Source organism: Bos javanicus, chromosome 17, assembly GCF_032452875.1.
Source record: "Bos javanicus breed banteng chromosome 17, ARS-OSU_banteng_1.0, whole genome shotgun sequence".
Lineage (NCBI taxonomy): Eukaryota > Metazoa > Chordata > Mammalia > Artiodactyla > Bovidae > Bos > Bos javanicus.
The window spans coordinates 15,100,050-15,119,513 of NC_083884.1; the positions used below are offsets into that span (position 1 = coordinate 15,100,050).

The 19,464-nt window shown below is 46.1% G+C and overlaps 1 protein-coding gene across 4 annotated transcripts in view; it reads right to left on the reverse strand.

Annotated features, from left to right (window-relative positions):
- Positions 1–16,548, reverse strand: part of GAB1 (GRB2 associated binding protein 1) — a 127,384-nt gene extending 110,836 nt beyond the window's left edge. For 3 of the 4 annotated variants that reach the window (XM_061384107.1, XM_061384105.1, XM_061384103.1), the window contains exon 1: positions 16,466–16,548. In XM_061384107.1, the coding sequence (XP_061240091.1) occupies positions 16,466–16,537 (72 nt within the window). In that variant the 5' untranslated portion in view covers positions 16,538–16,548. Of the gene's footprint in view, positions 1–9,026; positions 9,098–16,465 lie in introns of all 4 variants that reach the window. The other variant, XM_061384108.1, reaches the window with a different exon arrangement.
- Between the last annotated feature and the right edge of the window lie 2,916 nt (positions 16,549–19,464).

Consider the following 19,464-nt stretch of genomic DNA (forward strand, 5'->3'; position numbering starts at 1 on the left):
GAAAAGTGTCTTAATAGGATTTTTTAAAAAAAAATCAGAATAAAAAAATGAACATCATAAGAATAACAGCTCAGTTCAGTTCAGTTCAGTTGCTCAGTCATGTCTGACTCTTTGCGACCCCATGAATTGCAGCACACCAGGCCTCCCTGTCCATCACCAACTCCCGGAGTTCACCCAAACTCATGTCCATCAAGTCGGTGATGCCATCCAGCCATCTCATCCTCTGTCGTCCCCTTCTCCTCCTGCTCCCAATCCCTCCCAGCATCAGAGTCTTATCCAATGAGTCAACTCTTAGCATGAGGTGGCCAAAGTATTGGAGTTTCAGCTTTAGCATCATTCCTTCCAAAGAACACCCAGGACTGATCTTCAGAATGGACTGGCTAGATCTCCTTGCAGTCCAAGGGACTCTCAAGAGTCTTCTCCAACACCACAGTTCAAAAGCATCAATTCTTCAGCGCTCAGCTTTCTTCAGAGTCCAACTTTCACATCCATACATGACCACTGGAAAAACCATAGCCTTGACTAGATGGACCTTTGTTATCAAAGTAATGTTTCTGCTTTTGAATATGCTATCTAGGTTGGTCCTAACTTTCCTTCCAAGGAGTAAGCATCTTTTAATTTCATGGCTGCAATCACCATCTTCAGTGATTTTGGAGCACAAAAAATAAAGTCTGGCACTGTTTCCACTGTTTCCCCATCTATTTCCCATGAAGTGATGGGACCAGATGCCATGATCTTCATTTTCTGAATGTTGAGCTTTAAGCCAACTTTTTCACTCTCCTCTTTCACTTTCATCAAGAGGCTTTTAAATTCCTCTTCACTTTCTGCCATAAGCGTGGTGCCATCTGCATGTCTGAGGTTATTAATATTTCTCCTGGCAATCTTGATTCCAGCTTGTGCTTCTTCTAGTCCAGCATTTCTCATGATGTACTCTGCATATAAGTTAAATAAGCAGGGTGACAATATACAGCCTTGACGTACTCCTTTTCCTATTTGGAGCCAGTCTGTTGTTCCATGTCCAGTTCTAACTGTTGCTTCCTGACCTGCATATAGGTTTCTCAAGAGGCAGATCAGGTGGTCTGGTATTCCCACCTCTTTCAGAATTTTCCACAGTTTATTGTGATCCACACAGTCAAAGGCCTTGGCATAGTCGATAAAGCAGCAATAGATGTTTTCCTGGAACTCTCTTGCTTTTTCAATGATCCAGCGGATGTTGGCAATTTGATCTCTGGTTCCTCTGCCTTTTCTAAAACCAGCTTGAACATCTGGAAGTTCACGGTTCACGTATTACTGAAGCCTGGCTTGGAGAATTTTGAGCATTACTTTACTAGTGTGTGAGATGAGTGCAATTGTGCGGTAGTTTGAGCACTCTTTGGCATTGCCTTTCTTTGGAACTGGAATGAAAACTGACCTTTTCCAGTCCTGTGGCCACTGCTGAGTTTTCCAAATTTGCTGGCATATTGAGTGCAGCACTTTCACAGCATCATCTTCCAGGATTTGAAAAAGCTCAACTGGAATTCCATCACCTCCACTAGCTTTGTTTGTAGTGATGCTTTCTAAGGCCCACTCGACTTCACATTCCAGGATGTCTGGCTCTAGGTGAGTGATCACATCACTGTGATTATCTTAGTCATGAAGATCTTTTTGTACAGTTCTTCTGTGTATTCTTACCACCTCTTCTTAATATCTTCTGCTTCTGTTAGGTCCATACCATTTCTGTCCTTTATCAAGCCCATCTTTGCATGAAATGTTCCCTTGGTATCTCTACTTTTCTTGAAGAGATCTCTAGTCTTTCCCATCCTGTTGTTTTCCTCTATTTCTTTGCATTGATCGCTGAGGAAGGCTTTCTTATCTCTCCTTGCTATTCTTTGGAACTCTACATTCAGATGCTTATATCTTTCCTTTTCTCCTTTGCTTTTTACTTCTCTTCTTTTCACAGCTATTTGTAAGGCATCCCCACATAGCCATTTTGCTTTTTTGCATTTCTTTTCCATGGGGATGGTCTTGATCCCTGTCTCCTGTACAATGTCACAAATCTCCATCCATAGTTCATCAGGTGCTCTATGTATCAGATCTAGTCCTTTAAATTTATTTTGCACTTCCACTGTATAATCATAAGGAATTTGATTTAGGTCATACCTGAATGGTCTAGTGGTTTTCCCTACTTTCTTCAACTTAAGTCTGAATTTGGCAATAAGGAGTTCATGTTCTGAGCCACAGTCAGCTCCCTAACAGCTACCTACTAATAAATCCACCTTGTAATATATTCATCTTTATCTGGACATGATTGCAAAATAAAATTTTTATTCTTTTTTTTGGGGGGGGGCGGGAAGGGAACCCACAAGGGCAAAAGTACCAGGGGCTCATGAATAATGACGTGGAACCTGGCCTCTAAATGAGAAACAAGGAATTAAATAAACAAGTGCAATCTGTGGTGATGGGTGCTGTGCTGCAGGAATGACCAAGCATGAACGGAGAACAAAACAGATACTCTGGGTCCACAGGGTCTACATGGATGACTGATGCTGGTGGGGGGGAGTTCAGGGGAGGCTCCAGGGGTAGCCTGGGAGTGGAGGCAGAGAGGGTGGGGCCAGGAATTCCTGGCGGAGAGAAGCACACAGTGCAGGTGTAGGACAGAGAGACAGATCACGAGGCCAAGTGGGGACCTGGAAGTTCAGGACAACTGAAGCGGAACGCATGAGAGAGGAAGAAGTGCCTGCAGGGCCCACGTCACAGAAAGCCCTGCCAGCTGAGAGACAGGGGGTTTGAGCCTTCCTCGCAGCAAAGGAACCCTGCAGGGCAGGCTCAAACTGGGACTATCAGATCTGGGTTTCAGAAAGGCTGTGCTGGCTGCCCTGAAGAAGACAGTGTGACACAAGGATGGGCTTCCCAGGTGGCACTAGTAGCAAAGAACCCACCTGCCAATGCAGGAGATGTAAGAGGCACAGATTTGATCCCTGGGCCGGGAAGATCCCCTGGAGAAGGAGATAGCAACCTACTCCAGTATTCTTGCCTGGAGAATTCCCTAGGCAGAGGAGCCTGGAAGTTTACAGTCCGTGGGGTTGCAAAGAGCCAGACATGACTTAGTGACTAAACAACAAATATCTATATGCCAATAGATATCACTATATTAATACCTATGCATTGGTATAGATGGGCTTCCTCAGTGGCTCAGTGGTAAAGAATATACTTGCAATGCAGGAGATGCAGAAGACATGGGTTTGAATCTTGGATTGGGAAGGTCCCCTAAAGGAGAGCATGGCAACCCCTCCAGTATTCTTACCTGGAGAATTCCATGGATAGAGGAGCCTGGCAGGCCTCAGCCCATGGGGTCGCAAAGAGTCAGACACGACTGAAGCAACTCAGGAAGGATGGAGCCAGGCAGTGGACTGGCTATTGTAAAAATCCCACAGAAAGGCCAAAAGACAGCTTAGGCAACACATAGGTCAAGAAGTCAAGAGATCTTTGGAAGATAAAACAGACAGGATTTGGTCACTGGGTGTGGAGAAGGAGAGAACAAAGAAAACCATCTGGTTTAAGCTGGAGGGGAGAGGAGGATTGCAGGGAAGGTGGCGTGACTGACGTAGAGAGAAGGAACAGCAGGAGGACGAGAGGACAGATTTAGGGAGAGGATGGTGAGCACGGCTCTGCGTTGCTGTGGGGGTCGAAGCAGTTAGGGATCTACTCACCCGTCAGAGCCAGGGATGAGGAGTGAGAAATGGGCTGCAATTCTACCTCTGAATTATCAGCACATAATTCAGGGGCATTTCACTGGACTTTAAGATCCACAGATGGACTTAAAAAGGTTAGGAAACGTGCAAGAAGACAATAAGGTTTGTGTGTCAGTTTGGAAGAATTCTAGGGACACTTCTGTTCAGTTGCTAAGTCGTGTCCGACTCTCTGTGACCCCACGGACTGCAGCACGCCAGGCCTCCCTTCCATCACTGCCTCCTAGAGTTTGCTCAAACTCATGTCCATTGAGTCAGTGATGCCACCCAACCATCTCATCCTGTGTCGTCCCCTTCTCCTCCCACCTTCAATCTTTCCCAGCATCAGTGTCTTTTCCAGTGAGTGGGCTCTTCACCTCAGGTGGCCAAAATACTGGAGCTTCAGCTTCAGTATCAGTCCTTCCAATGAATATTCAGGATTGATTTCCTTTAAGATTGACCTCCTTGCTGTCCAAGGGACTCTCAAGAGTCTTCTCCAGCACCACAATTCGAAAGCATCAATTTTTATGGAAACTACTATATATAAAACAGATAACCAACAAGAACCTACTGTATAGTATGTGCAATGATACTTAATATCTTGTAATAACCTATAATGGGAAATAATTTGAAAAAGTATATATACATTCAATATATATAACTGAATCACTTTGCTGGAAAGTAACAAACCTGTAAATCAACTATACGTCATTAAAAAAAAATACTGAACCACCACCGTGATGTGGGCACAAGTCAGGCAGGAAAAAAAAAAAAAGAATTCTGTGAAAATGAAGAACATAGAGCTATTACCAAATTTTCAAAAAGGTTCATGAACTCCCAATGGATGAAGAACTATTAACAGCATGACATGAGAGAAGAGATCAGCCAGGGCTAGCTGGCACTAGAACCCTTAGGAGCACCAACACTTCCAGAAACCAGAGCCTGACATCAGGAAGGCACAGGGAAGAACATACTTTGAGAAGACAGACTGACCATCTCCAACAGTGGAGTCAAGAGTGCCATGAAAAATAAGAGTTAAGTTCAGATCGGACTTCCCTGGTGGCCCAGTGGTTGAGAATCCATCTGCCAATTCAGGGGACACGAGTTCAGTCCCTGCTCCAGGAAGATGCCACACGCCGAGGGGCAACCCAGCCCACGTGCCACAACTACTGAGCTTGCATACCGCAACTCCCGAAGCCCCGGAGCCCGTGCTCTGCAACAAGAGAAGCCACCACAATGAGAAGCCTGTGCTCCACAATGAAGAGTAGCCCCTGCTCACACAACCAGAGAAAGCCTGAGTGCAGCAACCAAGACCCAGAGCAGCCAGTAAGTAAATAAATAAAAATAAAATGTTCAGATCTAGTTCTGCTAGACTGGACAACCACGGGGGACCTTGGTGGGAATCAGTTAGATAAGAAGGGATGAAAAAGACCAGGGCTGTAATCCACTACGAGACGAGCGGCAGATAAGGAAGAGGCCGCGGTCAAGTGGGCACAACCCACCTGGGAGTCCAGCTGGGAAAGGGAGGAACAGAAGGAGTCTCACCCTAGCCCTGTCTTTGAAAACCGAATCCACCTTTTACGGTCCCGGCGAAATCTCTCGACCCCTTCATAAAACCTTCCTTGAGTCCTTGAACTCACCTCCCTTGGCTGAATTCTTCTAGAGCCTGGTACCACACATCACTGACCGTAGCATGATCTGCGTTACCCAGCGCCTTCTATGTCCCCAGCAGCACGTGGACTCCTATAAGGTGGAGGCAGTGCGCTCTTAGGCCTCTCCTGAATTCCTCCCAAGGCCTTATTCTCAGCCAGCATTCCACCAAGGACTGCAGGGCCTGACCTCTGAAGTAAGAGATCTGGCCCTGCCAGAACAGCTGGTTAACTTGTATGACCTTGGACAAATCGATGAAGTCTCCCGGAGGCCAATTCCTGTAAGAGGAGGCTGAACTCTCCGCTAGGGAAGAAGGAGATAAGTGTAATTGGGAAAGATACTCGATACAGCAGATTGTTTCTGTAATGCAAATCATAGAAAATAAAGCTGGATTAAAAACCACTGGACACTCAAATAACACATGATAGAAAAATAGGCTAGAAAAGGTTGAGAAACATTGAACTAGATGATTTATAATTTCAGGCTTAAAATTTTGACAATCAATCGGTCATGCTATTCAAAAGACTGTGCCAGGTACCACACTGTGCACTTCAGATGCAGAGAACAAATGCCATCTTTGTCCTCTGGAAATTAATATCCTACTACAAACACCAAAGAATGATAGATGAAGCCATAATTTTCTTTGTAAATAGATCATGTGTACACATCTTCTACTGTGTAGACTATGGTTATGAAAATCATCCAGAAAAAAATATGCTAAAACTATAAATACACCAGGTATGCTTTTCCCATTTGGACTATTTCACTGCTTAAATGAAGAGAAGGAAGAAAGAACACTGTTCTATAGCATGAATTTAATTTCATGCACTTTTGTTCAGAGGTAAATGACCTAGATGCCCTGGGAAGATTACTCAAATGGCTTTGGTTTTATGTAACAGCATCACCAGCTTCCCAGGTGGCTCAGTGGCTTCCCTGGTGGCTCAGATGGTAAAGCATCTGCCTGCAACGTGGGAGACCCGGGTTCGATCCCTGGGTTGGGAAGATCCCCTGGAGAAGGAAATGGCAACCCACTCCAGTACCCTTGTCTGGAGAATCCCACGGACAGAGGAACCTGGTAGGCTACAGTCCATGGGGTCGCAAAGAGTCGGACATGACTGAGTGACTTCACTTTGTCAATGCAGAAGATGCAGGACACCAGGATTCAATCCCTGGGTTGGGAAGATCCCTGGTGTAGGAAATGGTCACTCATTTTCTTGCCTGGAAAATCCCACGGACAGCGGAGCCTAGTGGGCTACAATCCATGGGGTCCCGAAAGTCAGACACGACTGAGCACGCAAGCACAACAGCATCACCAGGAACAGATGAACTTCTCAAATATTCCACATTCTTACTTGCTCAGTATTTCCTTTTACCTTTCCCCAACACTTCAACCATAAATCTGAAATCGTCAGGGAGAACTTGTAAAATCCAGTCCTCCTACACAACTTTGGGGTCAATTATAACCTTGCCAGAAGGTAGGTAGGTAGGTAGGTAGGGGTGTGTGTGTGTGTGTGTGTGTGTGTGTTTGTGTGTGTTAGTTGCTCAGTCGTGTCCTACTCTGTGCGACCCCATGGACTGTGTTCCTCTCTCCATAGAATTCTCCAGGTAGGTAGGTAGGTAGGGGTGTGTGTGTGTGTGTGTGTGTGTGTGTGTGTTAGTTGCTCAGTCGTGTCCTACTCTGTGCGACCCCATGGACTGTGTTCCTCTCTCCATAGAATTCTCCAGGTAGGTAGGTAGGTAGGGGTGTGTGTGTGTGTGTGTGTGTGTGTGTGTGTGTGTTAGTTGCTCAGTCGTGTCCTACTCTGTGCGACCCCATGGACTGTGTTCCTCTCTCCATAGAATTCTCCAGGCAAGAATACTGGAGTGGGTTGCCATTCCCTTCTCCAGGGGATCTTCCTGAGCCAGTGATCAGACCTGGATCTCCTACATTGCTGGCTGATTCTTTACCATCTGAGCTACCAGAGAAGACCACTTCAAGTACTACTTCCCTAGCCTAAGAGCCTTCTTCGTCAAGGTCTAGGTAACACCAATGGAATTCAAAACATCTGAGGTAGCATTTTACCAAGTGTCTCTCCTCTAAGAGACAAAGATTAAAGCATGTCTTTCGTCCAAATCAGGCAGTCATCCCCAATCAGAAGCACTTTCATCTTGGCTACAATGACTCTGGCTTAGGCACCGATGGGAATGTGTGAGGACTGGGGTGAGAAAGCACAGCAGGTACTTAATTCTTTAACTAGGTAGTCATTTCAGGGAGGAGTCCAGCTAGTCAGAAAGTAGCCTAACTGCATTACCCAACAGTAGTAACACCCCACTCCAGTATTCTTGCCTGGAAAACCCCACGGACGGAGGAGCCTGGTAGGCTGCAGTCCATGGGGTCTCGAAGAGTCGGACACGACTGAGTGACTTCACTTTCACTTTTCACTTTCACGCATTGGAGAAGGAAATGGCAACCCACTCCAGTGTTCTTGCCTGGAGAATCCCAGGGACGGGGGAGCCTGGTGGGTTGCCGTCTATGGGGTCGCACTGAGTCGGACACGACTGAAGCGACTTAGCAGCAGCAGTAGCAGCAGTAACTAAAAAGTGCATTTTGGGAGAGAAAAACAATCTGCTGGCTGGAACACTCTGATTCCTTGTCTTGATTACCACGTAACAGGACAAAAATAATGCCCCCCATTTCAGAGAAAAGGTAAAAGAACATGTGTGTAAGGATTTTGACCTGAATACTTTGTGGTGATGGTGGCGAGGCTTCTACTACAGAGGAAAAGTGGAAACAGAGGGGAAGAGAGCAAGAGGGTTGGGATTCCTGGGGAAAGAGTGCTTTCCACCACGTGCCCACTTAAAAAAGTTAGCAGATAAAGTTCTATAGAAACGGGTAACGTAACTGATTAATTACGATAAACACTGAATATGAAATACTAATTACAGAATATCAAATGCAATAAAAACGACAACAAAGACAGAGTTCTCCATGCCCTGATGCTACTGCCCTGCATTCTGTATTTCACAAAAGCAAGCCTCAACTAAAATTATATTTACCTGCTTATTTATATATCAGCTAAATATCTCCAGGCAACAAATATTCAATTTAACCAAGCAACAAGAAAGTCAGTTACAAACCCTTATTATTAATTAATATCCCCCTCGCTTCCAACCAGACGATGAAAAGTAAAATGCAATTTTAATGTTTTCTTTTTCCATATGTGATATTCTTAAAGAACTATGTATAAACCTTTTCCAAAAAATTTAAACGACATGAGTCAAGACAAAGGAAAATAAAAAGGGAAAAGAAAAACAATGAAGCAGGATAGTTAAAGCAAAGTTTAGTATTTTTCTTCCTTAAAAAAAATGACTAAAGAGTTTTACATTGAAGAGAAATGTTTGGACTGTCCGTATATTGTTTTTAATTCATGGAACAATGTAGCCATTTGTTTTTTTCCTTTTAGGACATTGTTTTGTTTTGAACACATAGGGAATTACCTAGGCCAAGTATGAATTCAAAGAAAAAAGCTGGGAGAAAAAAAAACTACCACCAAACGAAAAACTCGTGGTAAATTTGGCATTCTTTCCAGTGTATAAAAATAAAACTCAGTTTGGAAATATGATTAAAATCTCCGAAACACACAGAAAGAATAGTTAAAGAGTAGGAAAAAAAAATGTAAGATCACTCACATTTCCCCTCCTAGAAGCTCTATTTCTTTGCAATTCACATCTTCACGTGCAGTTTGCATATAGTAGCTCTGCTAAAAACAACCACATGGAAAATTTTTGTACCAGATAACACTGCAGGACAGGGCTTGGCAGCTCCAAGTTGTAATCAGAATGCTTCAAGGGCTAATGTAACGCAGATAACGACCAAGCATGCATTTCGGTGTGCAGAGTCTTAACTTTTTTTTTTTTTTAATAGCAGGCTGTGGGAGGGTCAAAGCTATTGGGTTCTACTTTATATGCGTTCAGCAATGAGAATTTTTCAGTAAGGGAGCATTTTGCTTCCATGAATAAAAGAATTGCTTAAAATATACAAGATTCTTTTCCAGTTAATGCATTCTTGTAGGAGGTGAGGTGCTCACACAGACAAGCCTAGAATGGGAGAAAGTTTTCCAGTTCCTAAAATGCCTTTCCCCAGTAACTCCACAGGCCTGCAACTTCATCTCCACTGCATTAGGGCTCCCCCAGCGTTGGCAAATGAAGAGGCTACTTATTTAAGGATTGCGGAAACCCATGATATAATGAGCCACTTTTCCCCAAGAGTAAGCTAAAGAAGAAAAGAATGCTGATTTTATTTATGCCTGTTGCCTAAGAGGGGGAGCAGAAAGAGACTTGGGTCTCGATAAGTTTCCTGTACATTCAAGAGGCACTGAAGCCTTGTGACTTCAATCCAAGTTCAAGTGGCAGATTCAGATGGAGCTCTCACTTGGGGGAAGTGAGCCACCATATTAATGCAAGGAATGTGAAATGGGAGAAACCCTTCCATCCACAGTCAGGAGGGGGGTTCGTGTGATCCAATGGGGTTATTCTCTTTTCCTCCAACGCTGGCTGGCACTCACACAGCTGAGCTAAGATGGCTTCCAAAGTCCAAAATAAGACGCTAGCCCAAGGCAGCCTGGGCCCTCCCGCGGGAACCCTGAGGCAAATGAATCAAAGGCTCTTTTATTCTCCCTCCCACCAGAACATGCTCCCTCTCTGTTGTAAACGAAATGCTTGCCAGCATGAATTATTTAGTTCCAAACAGACATAAAGAAATCTTAAATAACACATGTCCCTCGGAATTTTAATAAGTTCAGGTGACGGACAAGTGGAGCTCTTGGGTTTGTTTCTAGCCTCGGATAGAAAATTCACTGGTGGTCAGGAGCCCATCAGCAGCATGAGGTCACGGCAGAAACTGAAACTTCTCACACTGCAAGTTACAGCTGACGTCCAAACTCCACGCATGAAACGGAGGTGCTCCGTCCTCCTCGCTGGGATGTCTGCACTCCAAACTAAGTCCCTGTTCTTCCTGTCAAGCCAGGCTTCCCTTCTGATTTTGCTATTTCTGTCAGCAGTACCTGGATTCTTCCAAGAATAGAGCCTGAAATTCACTTATGAGGTCTTCCCTGACTGGCTCCACCTCCCTCCCCTCTAGTCTGAACTCTTAAGCAGTTACTGCCCGTATCAACCACTTGACAATTCATCCTATATGGCCTTATAAACATAGCTCCTGTAAAACGACTGAAAGGAACATGCATTTACAGCTTGTCTTCACAAAGATTAGAAACTTCTTACGGGAAGGGATTAGGCCTTTCCCTCTGCTGGATACCACACAAGGCAGATTTACAAAAGCTCCAGAGATACCTCTTTATTAATTCACTCAACAGACACTTGGTGAGCCTCCACTCTGAACAGACACAGCACCCACCTCAGGCACTTGGCAGCCTTGGGCTCAGTTTAAGCCTTCATTCCATTAAGGGAAGGGCTGGAGGGTCCCCAAAGAATTCTGCTTCTGCAGTTCCAATATATATACCATTTAAGATGAACAAGAAATTAAGATTTATTTCCCCCCAAAAGGAGGCCTATTGAGAAGCTCCGCATCTGCCCCTCCCTCCCAAGGAAACATCTGAGAAAAGGAACATTAGATGCTAAGAGAATTTAGAATGAAAGATGTGTTGCCCACTCCTTCCCCATTTTACAGATAAGGAAACTGAGAATCAGAAGTTCACACGAGGATCCAAAGGTCTTGTGAATAGTGGCAAAACTCTGGCGAATTCTGGGTCCTGACACTCAGTCAAGGGTTCCTTTTACCATAGCACAATTTACCCAAAACCTTTCAAAAATAAAGTATTAATCCACCTGCAAAGGTGTCCCTTCTCGTGTGTTAGTCTCTATAAGAAAACAGAGAGTCCTAGCACTTACTCTTAGACATCCTCAACCTGAAAATCATCAGGACTTTATCTACATACTTTTTATGTCCTCTCCAAAATACGGAAATTTTCTTAGTCTTAAAACCGCTTTGTCATTTTATTTCTTTCATATTCTTTAAGCAGACCTGTTGTGGCAAATCACACTGAAATAACCAAGTCTCCTGTCAACCAGATTATCCAAGCATAATTCTTGCCACATTATTGTATCTGTTCAAAGATGATCAATTAAAAAAAATTAAAAACAGAATTCTAAAACTACCCTCCACATGGATACACCTTCCTAAGAGTAATTTTGAATCCCAAGAGACAACAGTCAGATTTAGGGAACTGGCAACTCTTATCACTAATCCCAGGCACAACAAAGAATTAACTATCATTAACTTTCATAAGGCTTCCCTGCTGGCTCAGCAGTGAAGAATCTGTCTGCCAGTGCAGGAGACTCAGGTTTGATCCCTGGGTCAGGAAGATCCCCTGGAAAAGGAAATGGCAACCCACTCCAATATTCTTGTCTAGAGAATCCCATGGACAGAGGAGCCTGGTGGGCTAGGTCCATGGGGTCACGAAGAGTCGGACACGACTGAGAGACTAAACAACAGCAACTTTCATAAAGACTTAATGTAATTGATAGTTGATGATCTTTGCTACTAGAAATAAATTTCCTGCATTACCAGAAAAGGTAAAAAGAAAACATTCAAAATCTGAATGTTCACTAACGTGAGGATTGCAGGAAAAAATTTCCTTCAAAAGAGCCATAATGCTCCTTCAGTCACTGTAAGCAAAGACTTCAGAATCGGTTGACTGCTACTGGGGATTGCCAAAAAAGGGCAGGAAGAGCTTTCAGACATCACGGTCCTCTTTTTTGTGGTGACACTTCTGAGCAGGGACCTTAGCTCAGCTCCTCGGTTGTCCCTGAACAAGGAGATGCTGCTATTTTGCATTCTCCATGCCTCTCTCTTCCATGTAAGATGGCAGGTGCCCACCCAGAGGAAGATGCTATTTCTGTTTCTAAGCCCCTTCCCAGAACCACATGTCCAGACAGAAACCATCCTACAAACTGACAGCTGAAGAGCGGACTCCAGGCTGGGTATAGATTACACACCCAAGAACCAGCTGAGGTCCTGCTTCCCAGCTGGCTGGCCTCTAGCAGCCCACCTCACCCTGGCCCAGATGCAGGCTCTCTTACTGAGAGCGCACATCAGCCTAAGGTGGACAGCTGGGCTGTGGAGGAGCCCAAACTTGGTGTCCAGGCTTGAGGCGGGCCATAGGGAAGCTCCCCCTGCAGAGACAGGGGGATGGCCAGCTGGCTTGAAGCAGTCCTTTGTTTTCAAGACTTACCTTTTATCTCAGCAACAATTTGAACTGCTGATGAAAATTCATCATTAGTTCAAATGGTTGATTTGTCTTTAAACAACTCTTTAAAAATCTGAGTGCCGCTGTTGAGTGTATACTATCAAGATTTTACTTGGTTTCTATAACCTTGGTGACATTGATCTGTATGTGATTCTATGCAGGTCCCTAGCAGAGGAAGAAAACAGCTGTTTAATATATAACACAGGACAAAAACAGCAACACAGCAGCAGCTAAACTAACAGAAAGCAGAAAAATCTTCACTTCCATTCTATATTTAAAAAATATAGAGGATGAAGCACATACAAGAGGTTCCTACCCTTTTGCAAATATAGAAAGAAAAAGAGAGACAAAAAGGCTGGAGAGGGATTCCTGGATGGCACAGTGGACAAGAATCCACCTATCAGTGTAGGAGACACAGGTTCAATCCCTCATCCAGGAAGATCCCAAATACCACAGAACAACTAAGCCCGGGCACCACAACTATTGAGCCTGTGCTCTGGAGCCTGAGTCTCAACTACCGAGCAGATGTGCTGCAACCACTGAAGCCTGCGCCCCTAGAGCCCATGTTCTGCAATAAGAGAAGCCATCACAGTAAGAAGCCCCCGCACCACAACTGGGGAGTTGCCCCAACACTCTTCAAGAAGAGAAAGCCCTTGCAGCAACAAAGACCCAGCACAGCCAAAAATAAACAAACCAATAAAATTATTTTAAACATAGAGCTGGAGAATCTGCTCACTAGTCTTTTTCTTCCTATCTTTTATGCCACTGTCACACTCCTTAGGAAATTTAAGAAAAACTTCCATAGCAGGTGAACATACTAGTATGCAAAAACAATGCTGCTAATAAAAAAAAAAAGCAAACATAAAATGGAGTTGTAAGTAGAATGCATTGGGGCCATAACTTGAGATGACTTTGGAGATAAAACTAAAACAATATTTTGCCACTTAAAAGCCCTGATGGACTCTCTTAATCAATGCTTGAACTACTCTTATAAATATTAGAAAACAGTGAGACAACTATCAAAGTCCTCTGGGCCAAGTGTTCCCCCCCAAAATCAATGCCCAAACTCCCTGAAGTCTCGTTTAGCGATTATGGTACCAGGAAGTCAAGATATCTTATCACAGAGAATTTGTTCATTCACAACCATTATCAAGCAACATTTTGCCTATTGGGTGGTCAACAATGTTTCCTTTCATCCAGAAAATAAAGATTTTACATGAAAACCAAACCCAGCAGAGGAGATGCATGTATATATATATATATATATATGCCTATATCTTTGAGGGGTAAAGGTGTATTAGCCAAAACTATCTATACTGAATATCAAGCCAAACAGCAATCATCTGGAAATGTCAAAATCTTCTGGGCAATCAACTTGACAGTGCAAATATAAGACAAGCCTCAATTTAGCCGATAAGACGCCAGTAACTCTCTTGGACCCCTCAATTTTGGCAGCCACCCTCTCCACAGTCTCCCTGGGCTGTATCCATGGACTGATTAGTATGGAAAGAAAACCCCAGTGCCCTGCCTCTCTCAGCTGTTAGGTATATTCTGCCCTCAGTCGACAACAATTGAGGAAGCCCACTGTTCCTCTGAAGTATCCTATGATTTCAGTCTACACGTGCTTGCTCCTGAAAACATCTATGAGATGGCCACAGGGCTCAACTTGGGCACACAATTAGAAAGCATGTGGGGTTGCTAGCTTCCTTTTCTTTCTTTTAAATTAATTAATTTATTTTAATGGAGGCTAATTACTTTACAATATTGTGGTGGGTTTTGCCATACATTGACATGAATCTGGCTTCCTTTTCTACATACGCTTGTCTTGAGCTTTCTTTTCTACATATGCTTGTCCTGTATTTCTTCAGCACTGCTGAAGTCCACTCTTCCTTGCATGTTATATCCACAGACTCACAGAAAGTCATAACCTGAAAGGTCCTATCCACATGACCCAGCCTGAGCACCACTTAAACTTGATAAGAGGCGTTAACCTTTTAAAGCCCAGGCAGGCAGACAGATCTGGGTTCAAATCCTGCTTCTGGTACACTCTGGTTCCGTAGATTGTGTTCTCATTTGTTAAAACAGATAATAACTGCCTCATAAAACTGTTGTAATGATCAGATGAAATATTAAAATTCTTAAATTGAGAATTTCTATTTTCTTGGTCCCAGTTAAGATGTAATTGTTGGGGCTCTTTTTTTGTAGTACATTAAATTGCAAGCCCAAGAGACAAGGGTTTTTTCCTACTGGGTTTTTTTGTTTTTTAATTTTATGGTCCCTAGTGTGGCACCTTTTGAGAGAGCCATAGACCAAACATGTGAAAGAACGCATTAAATCTCTATTACCACTACCTATTCCAGCTAATGTAGTGTTCTTTAGTTTCCTCAAGAATCAATCATTTCCTAAACTGTACCTTCTCAAAACAAATACATCAAACCACACCCTCTCCCCACATATATCCAACACATACACACAGAACTCCCAGCTGAAAAACACACTGCCTCTCGCCCCAAATTTTAGAATAAAGTTACCATATTTACCAGAATACTTGGGCAAACTGTGATAGATGGAGAGAGGGGATTTGGAAGAATTTTAAATATCTCCGAAGAACATCCTTTAGGATTTGTGGCATCAAATCCTTAAAGGAGAACTACTTGCCTATAGCAAATTCTGGCAGCAAGTAAACTCACTGGTGAGTTGTGGGCGAAGTTAAATATTGCATTTCACTCCGTTCTATGCAAGCAAACAGTGAGTAACAGGGTTACCTCGAGCTCTCGCATTGGGTGTAGACATCCCTCCACAAGAAACAGGGTCCATTATTACTCTCCCCGTTGGCAAATTTATATTTAAGGGGGCACATATTGTGCTTTTGAGACATACTTTACTAGACAAATATTTGCTCCATAAGCCAGGGCAACGGTGTCATTTCTTTTCTTTGCAGGGGGCAGCGACAGAAGAATCAGTAGGGGAGAAGGGGCTAAGATCCCAGACTCCCCCCAAAGGACACAGACTTCCGCTGCAGTAACGTTGGTTCTTTCAAGGAATATTTCCCCTAACGGCTAAAACGGCTTAACACATAATCAGCATCTTGTATCAATTACACAAATACCACGAAGCAACTCTGGTGGCCTGGGAAAGGACCATTAACACACAGAACTCCTAACTGGCCTCGTCTGTCCCCTCCCACGGGGTTTGACAGCGTGTCCAAGGCGCCCGAACACCAGCCATCAGGCTCCCTCCAGAGCCCTCCTCTCGCAGCAAACTGCCAAGGTTCTCGGGCCAAACTCCAACGTCCCTCGATTCAAAACCGAGAAAGTGTGAACCCCGCTAAGCAAACGGTAGGGCGCGTAATAACTTTTTTTTTTTCTTTTCCGTGGAGCGGATTGGAGATGCTCGGCTCTAACGCCAACTTCCCAGGTCTTCCGTCCGCTTTCCGCAACCATCCCGTGGGGAAGGCGGGAGGGAGGGCGGACCAAAGAGAGGGCTGATGAGTTTTAATACCTCCGTGGTTTTCCCAGTGCGGGAAATTTACTACACAGCAGCCCCTGAGAATTCGGTGCAGGTCTAACGAAAGGAGAATGCTCTCCCCCTCGCCCCTGCTAAAAGGAACAATAAAAACACGCAGCAGGCGCTCAGCTGTCCATACCAGGCCTTCCTAAGGGCCGATGGAGAAAGAAATTTCTCCAGTGTGCAATCTGGAGAAAGGAAGATGCCTGGCCAAGCGGAGGCCCGGGCATGAGTGTCCAGCCTGGGTCCCCAGCCTGCCGGGGAAGGGGCCTACAGGGAAGGGATGGGGACTAAAGAGAAGGAGCAGTCGGCACGCGAGCCGCCCGGGGAGGGTAACGGCGGCCGAGCTCTACTTACATAACGCTTCAACTTTTTCTCCGGGGGGGACTTGCGGAGCCATCCCGAGCAGACCACTTCGCCGCCGCTCATGGTGCGCGCCTTTCGGGCTCTGGGCCCGGCGCGCTCCCGACACCTTCGACGCCGGACGGCCGTGCAGCTGCTGGGACCTCGCTCTCCCGCGGCGCACCCCAGGCGGACGGGGCGGGCCGGCTCCGCGGCGCTCTGGCTTTTGGCGTTCGAGTTTCTTCCCCGCAGGCAGGTCCGCGGACGTGAGTAGAAGCGGGCACAGCCGCCGAGGCCGACACCTCGGGGCAGGGGCCGCGGCCGGGCCGAAGATGCCCAGGCCTCCCTTCAGTGCACCCGCCCGGCCGCCGCCTCTGCGCTCGGGCTCCACGGGACTCTGCCCCGGCGCGGAGCCCGAGCCTCGGCCCCCTGCGCTCCGCCCCCTCGGGACGGGACCTCCCAGAGCGCACTCCGAGACAGACACGACGCTGCACGCGCGCACACAGTCTCACACGCTCATACACACACAATGCCCCCGCGCAGTGCCCACTCCGACTGGCCAGCTGTAGGTTTCGCTGCGCTTGGCGCTATCCCCTCCTTCCTCCTTCTGGAGGGAGGGTGGGTCACTTCCCCGAGGCGCCCGGACCGCGGCGAGGAAAGGGAAAGCCGCGAGGGTCCCGTGGTCAGCGGGCGCAGGGCTGGTCCCGGGCCACGGAGGGAGCCGCCGGCTCGGCGTCGCTGGGCAGAGTGCAGGTCCCGCCGAAGGGTGGGTCCGCGCTGGCAGCCGCCGCGGGAGAGAGAAAGCAGAGGGCGGCAGAAGAACGAGGCGCTAGGCTGCTCGGCTGCGGGGACCAAGCCCACCGTCCCGTCCCCTAGCGCTGCTCCTGCGCCGCCTCCCCCACCCCAGGGCGCGCGGCAGGTTCTGGGCGGCCCGGCCCCCGGCCCCGATCCCTCCCTCTCCCGGCCTCCCGGCTCCCTCTTCCTCTCTTTCCTCCTCCCCTTCCCACGTTCGGGCCGGCTCCGGTTTCTGCCCAGACTTTCTCTGAAACTCCGCCGGAGCGCTTCCAGCCAAAACAACAAGGGCCAGGGAGGAGGAGACGCGCGGAGGGAGGGAGCGAGCGAGGGAGGGCGCGGGAGTCCGAGAGGCACCCTGGGATCTGTAGTTCGGGACGCTGGAGAGGGGTCCTCGGCGCCCCCGGCGGCCGTGGATCCCGGAGCCCCCAGCGGGATGGTCGCCAAGGAAGGCGGCGAAGCCTCGCCGAGGGTAACGCCGCGCCATCTCGGGTTCCCGGGCGACCGAGGAACATTCGAAGGTTCAAGTCTGTGGATTGCCATCTTGGCTCAGCCGAGTGTCAGCTCGGAGTTTGTACTGTGCAGGAGATCGGGAGTTGGGGGCGGGGAAGAGGGGGGGCGGGTACTTGACAGCGTGGAAAGCGAAACAGCCTGGAGGAAGACCGCGCGACCTGGAGAGTCTGCGATCCCGGGGTTTCTGCCCGCAAGACTGAAGGGCAGAGACCAGGAGGGCGAGGTCGCTGGAAGCGCGCCAAGGCGACCAGCCTGCAGGGGAGGTCAGAAGGAGACCCTCCCGGACTGGTGTGTGCTGGTCCCCGGAGCAGCCTTGCCTGAGTGGTGGGAGCGCTTAGTGGACCCAAAGGATTCAGTTGAATCTATCTCTGGGGCATTTTGAAGCCTTACACTCCCTCCATTTGTTGCCAGTTTCTTCCACTTGCCTTGGCTTTTATTTAAAATCAACCCTTGGGGTGTTGGACCAGAATAGGGAAACCATGTCCTAATTCTATTTGTTTTCTTGTGTGTGTTTTACAATGACTGTGATACCTGGTCCTGAGATTAACACGATCCTATAAGAGAAATATCTTTTCCAATGTATTTATGAGAAACAAAGCCCCCAGACAGATTTTGGAACGTACTGTAAATAATCAGATAAAAGGGCCAAACTTTTCTGGAAAAAATAACCTCAGGCGTGTTCTTGTTAATACAACATTCATAATCAGGAGTTCCTCTTGAGTTTGAAAATGTTATACAGTTGTAGTAGGAAATTAGGTGCTGGGGTGGTGACAAATAAAGGTCCCTGCACTCAGAGCGGTGACATTTCTGTGGTGGCATAAGATAGTTAACAGGGGTCAACCCAAGTACAGATTGTGATAAATGTACCCTGGGAGAAATTGGAAGAATAATAAGGGTGGAACTAGGTCAGATACTAGGGGAGAAGTCTTCCTTAAAGAGGCAGCTAGCCAGAGATGTGAAAGATGTTGTAAAGATGTTGTCTTGTGAAACGATCAAAGGGATAACCATAAGGAGGACTGAGAGAGAAAGAACAACCCAGGAGGCTCATTGTTTTCTTAAATGTTAGAATACAAGTGAGTGTAATTTTTATGGCAGCTAATAAAGCAAAGCAATTTTTATGTGAACTCGGGTTTTACCACAAGCCATCCATATGAAAATAAATCACTAAATTTGTTTTCCACTTTTACCACAAGCAGTGTGTCTGTATACTGAGTCAAAGTATTTCAAATTAGCATGGCAGAGACTGGTTCACTCTTTCATAGTTAACTGCTAGATAATTTACCACTTCCTCCACTCCTGTTAAAGTTATTTTTTAAAAGTTGAAGTATAGAGAAGGAAATGGCAACCCACTCCAGTATTCTTGCCTGGAAAATCCCATGGACAGAGGAGCCTGGCAGGCTACAGTCCACAGGGTTGCAAAGAGTGGGACACAACTTAGCCACTAAACAACAACAAAACAATTTATTTACAATGTTGTGTTAGTTTCAGGTGTATAGCACAGTGATTCAGTTAAACATATGTATGTGTGTGTATGTATGTATATGTGTGTGTGTGTGTATTCATATTCTTTTTAATGTAAAATTGTAATACAGTCATCCCTCCGTATCCTTGGGGAATTGGTTCCAGGACCCCTCCCATACCAAAATTTTCTGATGCTCAAGTCCCTTGTATAAAATGGTATAGTATTTGCATGTAACCTAGACATATCT